The sequence below is a fragment of the Nicotiana tabacum genome, chromosome 11, assembly GCF_000715075.1.
Source record: "Nicotiana tabacum cultivar K326 chromosome 11, ASM71507v2, whole genome shotgun sequence".
Classification (NCBI taxonomy): Eukaryota; Viridiplantae; Streptophyta; class Magnoliopsida; order Solanales; family Solanaceae; genus Nicotiana; species Nicotiana tabacum.
In genome coordinates this window covers 166322357-166339327 of record NC_134090.1, presented here as the reverse complement: position 1 = coordinate 166339327, position 16971 = coordinate 166322357, and the positions used below count along the sequence as shown (strand labels likewise).

Genomic DNA, 16971 nt, shown 5'->3' with positions numbered 1-16971 from the left:
TATTAACTGTTCTTTTTGGTGAATCTTGTCTATTCTTCATATACGTTTGCTTACCCTTCTCACTAAACAAATCAGTTAAATAACCTTGTTTTAACAAATGCTCTATTTCACCCTGTAGAAATCTGCAATCTGCTGTTTAATGACCGTGGTCGTTGTGAAACTTGCACCAGAAATCTGAATTTCTTCTGCTAGGGTTTGATCTCATTTATTTTGGCCACCGCACCTTATCTCCCATACTTCTTAAAACATCTACCAACTCAGAAGTGCTAATATTGAAACTGTAATCACCAATCTTTGCCTTCATATTAACATTGTTGTCCCGCGTATCTCTCTCTTTCCTAAACTTAGATGATGAACCTGCATCTCTTTCTCTTGATCTAGAAATCATACCTCGGGTTTTCATGTTTAGAACGTGAATCCCGACCTGCTGGTCCTATGTAAGGTTCGTACATGTTCTTACTGAACCTTTTTTCAGTTTCTGGTCACCTCGAACTTGTTCTTTCATCTCCTCGTGGCTGAGTGCTAGTGTCTTTCTCTATCCGCAGCTTCGTACTATACCTGTTGTAAACATCATTCCAAGTTGTAGCAGGGAAATTTCATAAGCTTTCCTTGAGCCTCATCGTGGCTTCTGAGCTTTTTTCTTTTAAGTTACTTGCAAATTCCATGGCTGCCCAGTTATCAGGTACACGCGGTAACATCATTCTTTCACGCTGAAATCTATCCACAAATTCCCTGAGTAGCTCTGTATCTCCTTGTTTTATTTTGAATATGTCTTCCATCCTCTTTTTAACTTTTTGAGCTCCCGAGTATGCTTTTATAAATGAATCTGCAAGCTCAGCAAAAGAATCAATAGAATTTTTCGGTAAAAGAGAATACCATGTTAGTGCACCTTTTCTGAGTGTTTTGCCAAACTTTTTGACCAGCACCGACTGAATTTCTTGCTTGGTTAAATCACTACCTTTCACGCCAGTTGTAAATTCAGTTACATGATCTCGTGGGTCGGTTGTTCCATCCTACTTCGGAATATCGGGCATCTTAAACTTTTTTGGAATCGGCAAGGGGGTGACACTTGGCTTCCAGGGCTGTTGTGAATATTTGTCAATATCAACTCCTTTAATCATGGGTGGCACACCAGGTATTTGTAAAATGCAACCATTCTGCTCCTTGAGCTGCTTCTGCAAAGTTAGTACTAAACTTTGTAAATCAGAATTATTTGGGGTACCTGACCTTCCATCGTGAGATTCGCTGGGAGTTCCTCCGCTGCCTGAATTAGCAAGTCCTGAGCGTGGGTTTTCTAGGGTTGCAGTGTTGTTTAGAGGCGGAGTTGGCGGTACAGTTGGCAATCCACTAACGAAAGCTTGAAGGGCATTGTTGACGTGTTCTGCAATTAGCTGTTTTAATGCGTCTTCGGCAGTTTGATCGTCCCCTTGTTGATTATTCGTATGTGATGTTGATCTTTGAGAGGGACCCCTCTCGGGAGTGTTGGGGGGGGGGATTTTTGGATGAAGGGATTGGAGTTCCACCCTCTAGTTGATTATGTTGGTTCAGTTGGTTTTGTTGGTTGTTGTAATTGGCAGTCGACATGGTTGTTTGACAGAAAAATAAATTTGAAAAGTGAAGAGATTATCAGAGTTCTGGCAACGGAACCAATTTGTTTAACAAAAAATATATCATTCAGTCAAAGATTAATTTTAGAAGAAAATGGGCTTCTGATAACCAAGTTTTGCCTCACTTTCTTAGTGGTATCAAAGGAAACTAACAAGAATAAATAAAGAAATAATTGATTGCAAAGTCAATATAGTGAATTTCGAGAAAAGCAGAAAAGTAAAATGAATATATTCAATTGTCTCATATATCCTTACAAGTGAAATTCTCTCCTCTTATATAGATGTTTACACATATAACGTTTCCTTCCATTTATGGCTAAATCATTATGAGCTTTAATGGTATTAATAATCCATTATAATTGGTAATCGTAACTGTCCACGAGGATTCTGTAACGATTTTGATTCCCCTCCTCATTAATTGAAGGTTCATGAATCTTCCCTTTTTACTGTCTTGATTCAATCTTTGCCAGCTGTTGGGCTCGGTACTATCTCGTGGGTGTTTTCCTCCTGTGTCTTTTCTTATTCTATCAAATAAGACTGCCAAGTGTTGCTATATTATTGCTCTTACGTGTTATGCCATATCGGTAGTCTAATATTCCACGTGCAGCTCTTTTTCACCAGCATTACACGTAGTAAAGTCTTTGAACTTTACCACTATAACACTTAAAGATACAAAATTATTTTTTCTCACATTAAATACTGATTTTTTACCTTCTATAATATTAAAATCATAAAATTGTAAAGTTACCTTTGATGAGCAGGTCTTGTCTCACTATAATGAGCAAAGTTTAGTGACATTGCTATTATAATGTGTATAAATCAGTTATTTTGATGTGGCACTGCATAATTTTATAAGTACAATGAGTAAAACTTTATGATTTTACGATTATTGCGAATAAAATTCTATTACTTATAGAAATAACTTTGTGATTTAACTATTACAATTTAACTATTACAATAAGTAAAATTCAACAAGCATACGTGAAATTAACCCATTTATGAAAAGCAGGGTCAAAGGAAAGTGTGGTATGGATTATGAAAGTGACAAGTTTACATCCATTAATTTTTCAATAAAATGTGAACGTCGCAGAAGAAACAAGCGACCTACTATTTAATAAAATATCCCATTGAATTTTTTTTTCCTTTCTTTGCAAGATTATTCAGCATAGGTGGGCCCAAAAATCCGTTTTAAAGAAAGTTCCCGTTTCTTCTACCTCCTCCCCCCTCTTTCTTCTCAAAATTCTTTAGGTTTCAAAAACACTTTACCCATTTAGTTATATTGGGTTCACAAATGCTTAAAGAATTTTCAAGTATTTCGTTTTTATTACATTTTGTTATGTTAAGCTACATTTTCAAGAAGTTTTTATTTCCTTTTGTAGGAATCTTTTACCGTTTGAAAATTCCCCTAAGAAGTGGGGGAAAAGGGCAAAAAGAAAACAGCTGCGGGACTTATCAAAAAAAGTGCGACTCTGCTGGGGATCGAACCCAGAATCTCTGGTTTCGTAGACCAGCGCCTTATCCATTGGGCCACAGAGTCCCTGTTGTTGTAATAGCTGCTAATTAAATTTATTTAAATACAAACTCTATTGGGCCACAGAGTCTTCTTCTTTTTATTTTATAGTTTCTATTTTATAATACGTTGATGTTATTACTGACTTAAATTAAATCCAAAAAATTAGATGTATTTTTTCAAATTTAATTGAAAGATTCCTTCCTTATGAGTTATGGCAAAGAAAAGTCTCTTACTTACTATTCTAGAAGACTCAACCAAAAGTACGGTCAATTTCAGTCATCTTCACAAAACGACATCGTAAAACTGACTCAGTTACGGCATAACCAACCAGCAATACGAAGCTTTACAAAAAGCCTTCACCATTTCTAATTGGCTTTTCGATAACAGCAATTATTGAAGGATCCGAATAAAAACAGCCCGATTCGTGTCTACATTTCGGGTTGACCCGTTATGGCTGTTACAGTATCCAAAGCAGCTCCGAAAGCAAACTCCGAGAACCCGACGACGGCAAAAACGGGCGGTAAAGTGTGGTTTTATTCCCTGCTTCTCACCCTACAGTATGGTGCTCAGCCCCTCATCTCCAAGCGCTTTGTCAGGTTCAAATTACTCCCCCTTCACTATAATTTTATTTAATTATTAGTGTTTTTTGTGTAGAATGCAGTTCAGTTATTTGAACATATTAATGTGTATTTAAATTCAAATGTGAAGTGTGTGAGGTGTAACTTATTGTCTATGATATAGATGTGCCTGATTAGTGACCGGAGGCGAATCCATGATTTGAACTTTATGGGTTCGGGGTGCTTACTGGTTCGAAATTTAATATCTCGTACATATTTAGTAAATTTCTTAACACATATATTGGGTCTGGGCCAAAGCTAACAGTAACTTATATGGTACATCCGCCCTTGGCTTGTACAATATCGTAAGCATTATTTGTTACTTATTTAAGGAAACATATTGCAAATTTTGGGACAAATATATGGTGTTAGAATTATTGTTAAACATTCATAAAAAGGGGGAACAGTACCAACACCATATTAATTTTACTTAATTATAGGCATGAATGTATATGTCACAAGTAAGTGTCTAAGTAGTGAGGATGTGTTCTCGATTTAGAATATAGAATTGGTGTTTGTACAACATCCTTGGCAAAATTATTCACCCGTTTAAGGAAAGGTATTGAAAGTTTTCGGAGAAAGGTATAATGTAGTTGTCAATAAGGGCTTACCCCTTGCATGAAGTGCTTTTCGGACTCCTGGCTAGTGTATGGGAGTGGGAAAGTGTGTATACCATATGCCGCATATTGAACGCATAACCAAGTCACTAAAGGAGTAATGATAACGTTTTGCCAGGGCTCGTCCTCATATTAAGCTAGCATCGTATGTGTTCGAGTTTATTGGGTGGTCATCACCATTCTAAATTTCAAATTGGATAGTCGTGGAATCTGTTTATCCGGACTTTTCTTATTGATGTTTAGTATGAGTATATAGCAAACATTATAAGTTTAGTTACAAGGCTTTCAAAAGTTTTAAGAATTGCTAGTTGCAAAGAGAGGTCCATTGGAGGGCATCTTCCAATTTCTTTAGTGAGAACACTCTTTAATGCACCCACCTATTTTGTATTTGATTTGTGTGACTGTAAGTACGGCAAAGAGGTTTATGTGGCAGAAGAGAACATTATTTGTGAGGAAATGGGACCAGGAATTATCAGTTTTCAATCCAATTTTTTTGGTAAATGGCTATGGAGATTCATGTTGCGAGAAGAATGCATTTTGGAGAAATATAAATCTACTAAATATGGAGTGAGATAAAGGATGGTACCTTGGGAAAAGGCCTAAGTCTTTGAAAGTCTGTTTTAATGGAATTTTGAAGGATAAGGAGAGATTCTCTAGACGTATAGGTTATACAACGGGCAACGACCATAGTGACGATGGAAGAAATAGCAAACATGGGCAATCCCATAGAAAATAGAAATGAAGGAGGAAGAAGAGATAGAAAATAGGACACCCGAGGAGAAACATGAGTCTCAGGTTCAACTCTCATTTGAGACAAAAAACATTAGGTGATTTCTTCTTATCTACCCAAGCTTTGGTGGGAAACTACTGGGTTTGTTGTTGTTGTACCCAAGCTTTGGTGGGCAGAGTTACCTGGTACCTGTGCTGGTGTGAGGTAGCAGGTATCCCGGTGGAGTTAGTCGAGGTGAACGCAAGTTGGTCAGGGCACTACCGTTATAATAAAAAGAGAGAAAATAGGATCTAGAAACCAAATTGATAGTATTAGACACAATTAGTATATAACACTAATTACATCCTAATTACCTAACTATTATCCCAAAGATGTCGAAGATATGGGAGTAGATTACCGAAGAAGATATCCACCTTCAATGTTAAATCAAGGAGTTCTTCGAGAACCCAAAGGTCTTCATGGAGCCTTACATAAACTTTAATCCAAAGCTGGGTAAAAATCCTCCGCTACTCCTATTTATACTACTAGCTAAACAATGGGCTTTGGGCAAGTCCAAATACTCTAGAATAACAAAAAATCCATAACATAATTGAGAGGTTCGCGAGGCATGTGGGACCATGCTTGAATCATCCCGAAAGCTCCAATGGAGGGAGCTCCTTAGGGGGAGCTCCTTAGCTAGAGGTCCAGGTCAGGATGGTAACATCAAATGGAACGGTTTGACGAGCAAAACTGCATGCAAAAATAATATCAAATTAAGAGCACCTATGGGTTGACTGGATTCCACCTTTTTCTTGTTTTCTCGTTGTCTCAAAGATGCTTTTTATTATGTCTATTTTGCTACTTTTTACTATATTGATATAGGAAATATTGTGCTTATTCTTTCATATGAATTGTTTGGTGATAAATGCTCCTGTATTCCTTGGTAAGATTTATATATTATGACGTCAATATTTCATGTTCTGTTCTTCCTACAGGCGTGAAGTGATAGTTACTTCGTCTGTTTTGACATGTGAAGTAGTCAAGGTAAATTTCTCTACTTTCTTCTCTGCATTGTTTTCCACTCCATGGTTCCACATGTTTACTTACATACATTCCTTTTACTTTGCAGGTTATTTGTGCTCTTTTTCTCATGGCAAAAGAAGGCAGTTTGAAGAAAATGTACAGGGAGTGGACCTTATTTGGCTCTTTGACTGCATCTGGGCTGCCTGCTGCTATCTATGCACTCCAAAACAGCTTATTGCAGATTTCATATAAAAATCTTGATTCACTGACCTTTTCAATCTTGAACCAGACAAAACTGTTCTTCACAGCCTTGTTTACTTACATATTATTGAGGTAGGCTTTTCCAGGTGACTGTGCAAGTTAGTATGTTTGATCCGAAACATTGTTGAAAGTTTTTTTAATTGATTATTATATTCTTTTCTTTGTCCTTGCTTAAAAAAGATTATTTGAACAAGTGTACCTTTTGGTTACCTTTGGCAACAGTGCGATTGCGTAGGCTGTTAGTCTCTCAGATTGTACATAATTAATATGGTAATATTTTATTATTTCGACATGGATGTCAAACAGATCTGGTAAACATTCTCTGTTTCCACATAAACTGTTCTTTTACATCATTCTCTTTTTTTCATAGAATTTTTTCTTCTGCATCATCTGCTTCACTTAGCTGTTGGTTGCAATATTTTTCATTTGAATTAATAATTTTATGACATTCCGAGGTCTCTGTGTAGACCAACTCTTGTTTTTCTTTTAATTTCTCAATTTTTTTTTGAGACGAACTGTCTTGTTAGGTACACTAATTGTGTATCAGGTGAGTCCTGAGAGCCTTGATTGCCCCCCAAAATGCTTTATCCTTTTTCAGGCAGAAGCAATCCATTCAACAAATTGGGGCTCTTTTCTTGTTAATCCTCGCAGCTGTCCTATTAAGTGTTGGTGAAGGCTCTAGCAAAGCTTCAAGTAGTAGTAGTAACCCCGATGAGGTCTTATTCTATGGAATTGTACCAGTTTTGCTTGCATCTGTGCTCTCTGGTCTGGCTTCTGCCTTGTGTCAATGGGCATCTCAGGCAAGTGAACACTGCTATTTTATGAAAGGGTATTTTGCATTTCCTCCATTTTTGATATGCTTCTTGTCTATAACAGGTTAAGAAACATTCATCTTACTTGATGACTGTTGAGATGTCCATTATTGGGAGTCTTTGCTTGATAAGTAGTACTTCCAAGTCTCCAGATGGAGAAGCTATTCGACAGCACGGATTCTTCTACGGGTGGACTGCATTAACTTTGGTAAATCAGTTTCGCCAATATACAATTCTTTTTCTATCATTTATGTCATGGGTGCTGGTTAAATTGGTATTGCAATACTTAAAACATTCAGAAACAGGAACCGCCTTGAATATTAAGTTTTCTGAGAAAAAAAACTTTATAGTTTCTACTTGGAGATATCTTATACTCCCTCCGTTTCAATTTATGTGAACCTATTTCCCTTTTAGTCCGTGCCAAAAAGAATGGCCTCTTTCCCTATTTGGAAACAATTTACCTTTATGCAATGATTTATAGCCACACAAAATATATGTGCTTCATTTTACACCACAAGTTCAAAAGTCTTCTCTCTTTTCTTAAACTCCGTGCCCAGTCAAATGGGTTCACATAAATTGAAACGGAGGGAGTATCAATTTACCCGATGTTTCATTGTCATATGCATCTTCTCCTCTGGTCAGATCCAACTGTCACTTTCAAAATTGGTTTGTTGAGGAAATAAATAGTCCCATGAGTTGGTCGTTTACATAATTTTGTTTATCAAATATCAAATGACCTGGATTCATTTTCTTTTTCTTTGTTCATTTTGGGAAATGAATCAGATCCGTCCGGGTTCAACTCATGATTTTTATGTGATACTTCTATTTCTTCTGTTCCAGATCCCTGTTATTTTAAATGCGGTTGGTGGAATTCTTGTTGGTCTTGTGACTTCGTATGCTGGTGGTGTAAGGAAGGTAAGTGTCCACTGAACTTATTATGCTTTAGAAGCTGTGCAGAAATTGAATAGGCTTGAAAAAACATTCTTGATATTCTCTGTTATAGTTTGGCATTTTTTGCGCCTTTTCCCTTGATTTATTTGTAGCATTTGTAGCTCTGGCACATTACTATGCCACTTAAAATGGAGCCCTAGAATATTTTCTATTTTCTAACTCGTAACATATTTTCTTGATTGTTCATGGTGGAAGGAAACAGTTAATGGTATGGTTGTATTTTTATTTTATTTTAAACTTGTCTGGCCTATAATGAGATGAAGCCATATACCTTTCTCGGCCTTTTGGTTAAGATCAAGTATAATAAGATGAGGGAATATTAGTTTTGTGCTACCTTAAAGAGTATATCATGCTGTATTTTTTGTAACGGTTCCTTTACCATACTTCTCTTGACAATGTTATTTCTTCCTGCTTGTCTTAAATTGCCGCAGGGATTTATCATTGTGTCTGCGCTTCTTGTCACTGCTCTGCTCCAATTCATCTTTGATGGAAAACCTCCTTCGCCATACTGCCTTGTGGCACTTCCATTGGTTATGACTAGCATAAGCATATACCAAAAATACCCATACCGTGTTAAGAAGAAGCAAGTGTGAATCTTGAACATGCCATATTATGGATCAAAGTATATTTGCCAACATTTGGCAAAATGGACAATTGGTTTTACTTATCTAACAGGAAAAGAGAGTTGACAGATCAATTTGAGGAGTTCAACTCTACCTCAGAACCGAGACATTGAGTAAAGTCTGTAGCTTTACTAGTAGATATACCTGCATTTGATGTATATTGATACCTTCAGCATGATTCAGTGTTGGATAGAAGGAATTGGATGAAATCTTTAGCTGGATACTCCTTATGGCCTTTCTGAGAAAGATAAGTTGGTGCTTTGGTTACCAGCTAATTGTTTGAATCCACGAGTTGAGGTTTACTTTGAACTCGAATTTGGGTGTAAAAAGAAAGGCCAAATCATATTGTTATCTCATGTTATTCTTCTGTATGTTTTCTTTTCTGCGTATTATATTTGTTGTGTTGGATACAAAGGGATGTGGAGTTAAAGACCTTATGAGTAAAAAAGCTGTGTGGAATAGTTATCACTGTCAACTTTCTTAGTCTCAAACTCCAATTCCCCTTGCCATCTTATTATTATTGGAAAGCTGAATTTGGTAAAAGCTCATATCCACTAATGCAGGTGGTGTTAATTTCAGCTAAATTGTCTACTTCCTTTCACTGGCTTTTCAAGGAATGGAAATGCTCTCTCAATCAGAGACGGTATACTGATAGTTTCATTTCCCTACACGGCTACACCTTAATTCCAAATCTGTTGGGGTCGACTATATGATTTTTCGGTATCAATTGTAGTTTATTCAAACATTTGAGTAGTAAGTTGATGGTAGCCACTGACCCGTGCTAGTAGAGCACAACAACGACTCCTACCATAAGAAGAAAGGCGGGGCTGTTGTTGATTGCTAAACCAGGTTGTTATTTATTTGTACTCGGCATTTACATCAAATCAATAAAGGCTAAACAAGTATTTTTCGTATACACATTTATTACTTAAACTTAAACGTAATATGTATTTTCACTTTAATTTTTTATTATTAAAATTAAATTACTTGTTGTTGTGTAAACACCAGATGCAAGCACATTTAGCATGACGACTCATTCAAGGAGTTAAATGTAGTATTTGGTTATCAAAATATATTTTTCGAATATATAATGTATTAATAGGAAAAATGACTTCTTTCATTCTTTGACCGATATCATTTTATTTTTTTGCAACTTGTCTCAACTCTTACTTTATATCAATCGCTTCAACCAACACTAAAACATTATTGTAATATTTATAAGTACTTAAAAAAATCCATCGAAACGCCATCTAATTTGCTGATATTATGATCATTTTTTTAATAAATAATATTTCCAAACTAATTTTCAGAGAAATAACTTATTTTGCAAAAAGACATTTTTCATTGTACCAAACACATAAATTGCTGGATCTTTTCCCAATACGGAAATTGAATGAGGAGAAACAAGAATATGAGCATGCAATCCAAATGAGCATTTTCGAAGATGATGAGACAAAGAAGATGAACTTGTCTGACGAATAGAAGAGGACAGGTATCGTTTTGGTGCTTTAGCGTCAAAGTTCCCTTAGAACAATATGAGGTCTTATGCTAATAGGAGCTCTTTTTGTGTGCTTGTTTGTTGGCATATGTTCGGCCAACCCAGTAACATTTGTTTAGTACTTTCTGTATATTAGAAAATCCATTAAAAATGTATAAATATTTGATTGTGAATCCAATGACTAAGACAAGCTATGGGTTCCGCGGCAAATTCAGAATCAATAAATCAAATCCTGGCTCTGTCTCACCTATGTATCTTGGAATACAGGGGCGTATCCAATGAACAAATTACGGATTCATCTGAACCCATAACTTTTGACTTAGACCATGTATATGTGTTTAAAAACCCACTAAATATGTACAAGTAGTAGATATTGAACCCACTAAATTAGATGAAGGTGGTCGAATTACAAATCTGAACTGATAAAGTTCAAATCTTGGATCCGCCTCTGTAGTGGTAGAGCCAAAATTTCCACCAAGGGATTTCAAAATATAAAAAATTAAATACATCGAAAAGTCAAGGGGCGTCAATGTATAGTAAATATACATAATAAAAAAATATATCTAGCAATACAGTGTAATTTTCCGGTGAAGGAGTGTCGATTGACACCACTTGATTGAATGTGGCTCCGCCAATGCGCCTCTGTATGGAACATACCAGTTATTTGTACTTATGCAAATGTTTTGGTGTTCTATGCTAGTAATTAAATAGTACTTCTATCATTTTTTAGAGATATGCTGATTTTTGTAGCTTGAGAGCTTGATCTACATGAGTTTTTTTCTCTTACATGGATGGCCTGTATGGTAGTTGAAATTGTATAGTAGTAGTAGTATGGTATATGCAAATGAGAAATATTTTCTAATGGAAGACATATCAAGGATTAGTATTTTCTCTCTATAATGTTGAAGCCAGGAATGATATGAGAGAGTTCGTGACGTTCTTTACGTTGAGCAAGAAGAAGTTTATCAAAATTTAGTGGAATTATGACTCAAAAGCATAACGTATTCCGAGCTGGTAAATTAGGAACTAGAGTAAATTCTTTGCCAGTAAAATAATACTTTAGACGATACCAACACTAATGCACTGAATCATATCAGCTATTTGAAGTTAAGCGTCTTTGGATAAGAGTAGTGCTAGGATGGATGATTCCGACATCCTCATGTAGCATCCACAGCCGACCCCAACTAGTTTAGAATTGAGGTTTAATTCATTGCTTGATTCGATTTATACTGCAAATGTGATTATTGAAAACTATACTTTACAAGAAAAGAGGGAGTCTTAGTACTACAACAACAACAATAACAACAACCCAGTGGAATCCCACAAGTGGGATCTGGGGAGGGTAGTGTGTACGCAGACCTTACTCCTGCGTCGGAGGAGTAGAGAGGCTGTTTCCGATAGACTCTCGCCAGGGAGTCTTAGTACATTATTTTGAAAATAGAAATGATGGTGCTCTAGTATGTAATGGTAAAACATAATATTGAAAAGACTAATTCACAATCACTATAGATAACCAAGATTACACATTTTTTACAAGCAGGATTGATTACAAGCTGTATCCAATCTCCGTCAATGCCAAACTAGCCTTCTGTCTACATAAAACTCGGTAATTTTATCAGTTCATCTACCAGATACATTAAAAAAAAAAAAGGCAGCTCGGTGCACACAACATTTTGCATTCACACAGGGTCCGGGGAAGGGCCGTACCCCTAGGGGTGTGATGCAGGCAGCCTACTCCAAGCCCAAGGGGTGTTCTTACCTACCAGATACATAAGAACTATAATTGTGGGACTTAAGATATGGACTGCCTTCGACTGATGCTTCCTCTGCGGCCTGGTTTAACTCTATTTTCGCCTTCTTGAGTTTCTTCCTCGACCATTTTTCTATTAAAAAGAGCAGACTTTTTTATCTTCCTCCATCCAGATGTCCATGGAATTCTAGGCTTGTTGTTTAACTTTTCATATTCTTGTTGCAGCTCAGAGTAATCCCTCTGAAGACCTGTCATTTGTATCTTCACTTTTTCAAGTTCTTCTTTAAGGGACTTGACCTCCTTCTTTGTAGATAACCAATTATTTTCTTTGTCTAAGTTATAGTCATCACTTGCTATAATATCTTTCCCTTGTACTGCAGCCCTCATCTTCACTTGCTCCGAGAGCAAAACCTGCAATATTCTCTTTAAAATTTAGAATTGTATCAGCATGTCTATAAGGTTTTAGGTGGTACTCAATACTTATTCTTCTATGTTCATTCACAAGCTTAGGTGACGGAACAGAACCTCTTTTTTTCCTGGTTTTAGACTGGCATAATACATAAACTGGCCCTCAAACTTGGCCTTAGCCGGCAAGTATGCCCTCTAACTTTGGGTGTGCACAAGTATGCACCTCAACTTGTCTTCACTTTGTCAGTTGAACGCTCCAACTTACAAAATGATTATCTAGACACCTCCAAAATTTATGTGACACGTCAGTGTCACATCAGCATTTGTATTTACGTGTTCAACATTATACAATTTGAGGTGTCTACTTGTACACACCCTAAGTTAGAGGGCTTACTTGCTGGCTAGGCCAAGTTTGAACAGCCAAGTTTGAGGGCCTGTTTATGTATTATGACTTTTAGAATCCATGCTAGGCTTCTTGAATGCTTTCATTGATCATTCTGTAGTTTTTAGAATAATTTCAATAAAAACCTTTTACTTCTACATGTACACTCCTTGGCTATAGGGATGTTTGTAGCATGAAAATTAAGATAATAGCAATTTAGTATGATAATATACAAAGGGCATGAGCATTCAGATCGTCATTTGTAAGATGTTTGTGATTTTTGTTTACATTTCTACGATTGGTTTAGCTCTATTATATCCACTGGTTTCTCATCCAATTTTGCGAATTTGAATGAAAGCTAATCTGGCAGCTCGCCTCATATATTTTAACCTTTTTAGCATCTTCATATATACTCGACGCTAAGTTGGAAACTGAAGTGTAATCTACCTAAGTTTGAGGCCAGCATAATGCTTGCTAAGATTGCAGTACTAGATACATTTTTATAAGATGAAAGTTCAACTATGTTATTCTCTAATCTATAACATAATTTGATTCAATCAAATGTTTATTTTACCTGGATAACGATTCTCAGGGGCAACCTTTCGTTTTGAGCTGCATGCATACATGCGTCAAGTGACAATTTTTCGCTGTCCATGATCTTGCATAGCCTTCGGCGATCATGTTCTGATAGTGAAGGATGAGTCTGTAGAAGATATAAAGCTGCATTGTATTCTTTGATTGTAGAAATCAAGTGCTAGTATGTTTTTGATGCAGAAACTAAAATAACCTTAAGGTATGTATCGATGGCTCTGTAGAGTCCATCATGACAAGTCCGAATGTGTCGAGGCAGAGATTCAGCTAAGACTTGGAACTTTGTGATAGATACATTGTGATCTCTTGCAATTTCTGCTAGGTAGCTGTCAACCAGTTTACTGATATTCACTGTTGTCGACGACTTCATTTCTTGTTGCTGCAGTTTTTGCTGTTCATATAGCAAGAAATAATCCAATATCCTTTGCACCACATCGATATTGTAGATAGTCTGTTCTTCAGTTGAACTGTATCAAAGAAACTGGTTAAGACTGAGCAGACTGTCATGTTTTTTTGGGGGATAATTACATTTTTGGGCCGCCCTAAAAATAATAGATGGCAAATGTATGTGTTTTGTATATTAAGTATAAATATACATGAAGGGGAGTCTTGAAGTAACTGGTAAAGTTGTTGCCATGTGACCAGCATGTCATGGGTTCGAGTTATGGAAACAAACTCTTGCAGAAATGCCGGGCAAGACTGCGTACAATAGACCCTTGTGGTCCGACCCTTCCCCGGACCCGCGCATAGTGGGAGCTTAGTGCACCGGGTTTGCAAATATACATACAATATACATAAATATACTTATAATATATGTATATCAGTGTATATGTTGCAATTAGATGAAAATTGAAAGTTGAAACTTCAGAGATGATGGAAACTCACTTTATTGTTTGTTCACTTACTGCATAACTAGGGATCAAAAGGTCATTCAGACCGGCGTTTTCAAACACCATGCCGATTCTTTTCTCAAGCTCTGAAATCAGAGCTGGTGATGCAGCATACAGCATCGCCATCTTTAACAGTCGTAGAAGAAACTTGCAAGAAACAGCTTCCTTTTGAGGAGGTAGTATACTAATCAAGCTCTCTATTATTATTCTTTGTTCCTTATTATTCTGTCCAATGCTTTTTTCTTGCATTCTCCCACTGGTGATACTCCATTGCGAGTCATTTCTTATATTACCATATTTATCCGTTCCTTTCGTTTCACTATTCATATTTGGCAACCACTTCTCTCCATAATGCATGATACATGAACCAATGATTTCTGGTTTGATTCCTTTTACTCTTATTGCTGTAATAATTCTCAAGAAGAAGTTAATACGGAGAGTGGCAATATCATCGAACCACCAGGTTCCTTCGTTCGTTATTTCCTCTGTTGAATTTTTTCTGAAGATTTTCCAACCAATTGAGTCACAACATCTTCTCACAATTTGTAGGTTTTCTGCCCACGGAGATAGCATTTCGCATGATTTAAGGACGGTGATGGAATCGTTCCACGACGAAAGGACTACAAATGTGAAGAATGCTTCTGTTGTTGAAATCAGGTTTCCTTCTTCCATTGCTTCTGTCATTTCTAGGAATTCTGATCCACATCTTAATGCTGCTACATTTCCAGGGTTCAAGCTTATTGGTAGGCCGTAACAGAACTTTAGAATCATCTCGAAGTTTTCTGATCCGCCTGGAAATTTTTCGAGCTTGAGGTCATAACCTAAGTGTGAATTTTGAGGCTGAAATTCGATTTCTCTTAGGTAAGCACACCTTGCAACCAGCGGATACTGTAAGTAAATAAACTTGAGTTAACTTCTCATTAATTGATTAATGTTTTATGAAGCTATGTAATACTCCCTCCCTCCCAATTTATGTGAAGATGTTTGACACTTGTGGTTTAAATATAGAAAGTTTTTTTTTTTGGGACTAACTTAGAAGGAAAGAGCGTCATATAAATTGGAATGAAAGGAGTATTTGGTATAATGTTAGTGTAGAACCCTAAATTTGACCATGGAGCAGTGTTCTTAAAAGCCCAAAAGCGCAAAAAAGCAATAAGGCAACAAGAAGCAAAACGTGCCGAAAGTACAAAACTATGTAGCATATTTGAATTTAGTACTTATAACATAAAATTGCAATTAAATCTCCTAATTTCAACATCTAATTATACAATAATGACAATATTAATAACGTTAGACACAATTTTTTTTTTAATTTTCAACTAAATATAGGAAGAATTAATTTATTTACAACATTAAGTTTCACAGTTAATTGCTTTAGTAACTATGCTAAGAGAGTATAAGAAAGAAGCAAAAAAGAGGTAGATAATTAGAAATAGAGATGAGGATTTCAATGGCAGAGGAAAAATGAGTGATTGTTTGAATAATTCTTGTATTAATTAGTTTGTGTAAAATGTCCTACATAGTAGAGAAAAGTAGTAAAGAAGAGGCTTTACTCTTCTGTATTTTCTTGCATAGAACTTTAGATAAATAATTCTTGCATTAGTTTGTGTAGAATATCCTACTTTTCTTTACTTACCTTGTGAACATAGAAGGTGATGTCTTCAACTCGAATTGATAAATCACTTGGAAGTTGAGAAGTGGCAAACCTGCATATAAAAGCAGTTCATATATAGTTCTAAATATTTAAGGTATAAATGAGGAAACAATGGAATCAAATTAATCTGCAATTTGCTTATGATATTAGAGTTTTATTACCATGATTGTTCTTTCTTCTCAAAGCCATCAGCTATTGCATTGAGGATAGTCGGGACAACTATACGTTGATCATGAAATTGGCGAGTGCCATCAGATTCATCTCCAGTGTTCTCCAGCCGATCAAGTTGAATCAATTTCTGCATTTTCACGAGTTTCCTTTTACTGCATACTAAGTCATAAAAGGAAGTCTATGATTATAAGAAGGAATATGAGGATTCTATGAGGCAGAAGCGGAGGCAGGGTGCATTTTGTGAGTTACTGAACCTATTGTTTTCTGCTCGAACTATATATAACTATGCAAGAAAAGAAAATATTGTAATGTATACGTTTATTAAGATGAAGAGGACCCTTGGAGTAATGATAAAGTCGTCTACATATTTCGAGCCATGGAATCAGCCACGGGCGCTTGCATCAAGGTAGGCTACCCTATGTGAACGCGGGATATTTTGTGCACCGAACTGCCCTTTGTTTTATACATTTAATAAGATGAAGGGGACCCATGGACCAATGGCATACGGACTATAGGTCACGAGTTCGAGCCGTAGAATTAGCCACTGGCGCTTGCATTAGGGTAGTCTACCCTATGTGAACGCGGGATATTTTGTGCACCGAACTGCCCTTCTTTTGTGCACCGAACTGCCCCTTTTTTATACGTTTAATAAGATCACACTCATTGTGAACCTATTAATATAGATCTCGGATAAACTTTTGATAGGAAGGACAGTTTGGAGTAAATGTGAGAATCGAGTTTGTGGCTAGAAGAAGAAGTACAATGAAGGAGTTTGGTGGGTGGCTTCTTAAATTCCATTAATGTATAGGGTCAGAGAATTGCTGGTTCTTAGTTAGAGACAATTCAGTAATACTCTGGAGAACCAGAAGGAATATTGTCTTGTGACAAGTCTAA

The 16971-nt window shown here is 36.4% G+C and overlaps 2 protein-coding genes and 1 non-coding gene across 4 annotated transcripts; 1 reads left to right on the top strand and 2 right to left on the bottom strand.

The window, feature by feature from the left end:
* Positions 1 to 3071: 3071 nt before the first annotated feature.
* On the bottom strand, positions 3072 to 3144 carry TRNAR-ACG (transfer RNA arginine (anticodon ACG)). Its single transcript has one exon. It is a non-coding gene; the product is annotated as a tRNA-Arg (tRNA).
* Positions 3145 to 3330: 186 nt separating this feature from the next.
* Positions 3331 to 9109, top strand: LOC107771455 (UDP-N-acetylglucosamine transporter ROCK1). Its single transcript, XM_016590817.2, has 7 exons — positions 3331 to 3716; positions 6059 to 6107; positions 6193 to 6419; positions 6946 to 7147; positions 7224 to 7367; positions 8000 to 8074; positions 8542 to 9109. Exons 1-7 carry the CDS (start codon positions 3571 to 3573, stop codon positions 8701 to 8703), a joined length of 1005 nt encoding a protein of 334 aa, XP_016446303.1. The 5' UTR covers positions 3331 to 3570; the 3' UTR covers positions 8704 to 9109.
* A 2602-nt stretch (positions 9110 to 11711) lies between these two features.
* On the bottom strand, positions 11712 to 16720 carry LOC107771456 (BTB/POZ domain-containing protein DOT3). 2 transcript variants are annotated; one of them, XM_016590818.2, is made up of 6 exons: positions 16068 to 16720; positions 15889 to 15958; positions 14248 to 15140; positions 13559 to 13829; positions 13346 to 13474; positions 11712 to 12404 (listed from the first exon to the last, which is right to left on the bottom strand). In XM_016590818.2, the coding sequence occupies exons 1-6, from the start codon at positions 16208 to 16210 to the stop codon at positions 12024 to 12026; spliced, it is 1887 nt and encodes a 628-aa protein (XP_016446304.2). In that variant the 5' UTR covers positions 16211 to 16720; the 3' UTR covers positions 11712 to 12023. The 2 variants fall into 2 exon arrangements, with proteins under 2 accessions (XP_016446304.2, XP_016446305.2); XM_016590819.2 differs by having other exon boundaries at positions 11712 to 12392.
* Positions 16721 to 16971: the final 251 nt, after the last annotated feature.

Excerpts from the sequence above, each read along its gene's own strand:
- LOC107771455 (XM_016590817.2), top strand. The coding sequence starts at position 3,571 with ATGGCTGTTACAGTATCCAAAGCAGCTCCGAAAGCAAACTCCGAGAAC. Across the intron at positions 3,717-6,058 it reads ATCTCCAAGCGCTTTGTCAG|GCGTGAAGTGATAGTTACTT; the intron begins GTTCAAATTACT and ends TTCTTCCTACAG. Across the intron at positions 6,420-6,945 it reads TTTACTTACATATTATTGAG|GCAGAAGCAATCCATTCAAC; the intron begins GTAGGCTTTTCC and ends ATCCTTTTTCAG.
- LOC107771456 (XM_016590818.2), bottom strand. The coding sequence starts at position 16,210 with ATGCAGAAATTGATTCAACTTGATCGGCTGGAGAACACTGGAGATGAA. Across the intron at positions 15,141-15,888 it reads TCACCTTCTATGTTCACAAG|TATCCGCTGGTTGCAAGGTG; the intron begins GTAAGTAAAGAA and ends ATTTACTTACAG. Across the intron at positions 13,830-14,247 it reads GTAAGTGAACAAACAATAAA|TTCAACTGAAGAACAGACTA; the intron begins GTGAGTTTCCAT and ends TCTTTGATACAG.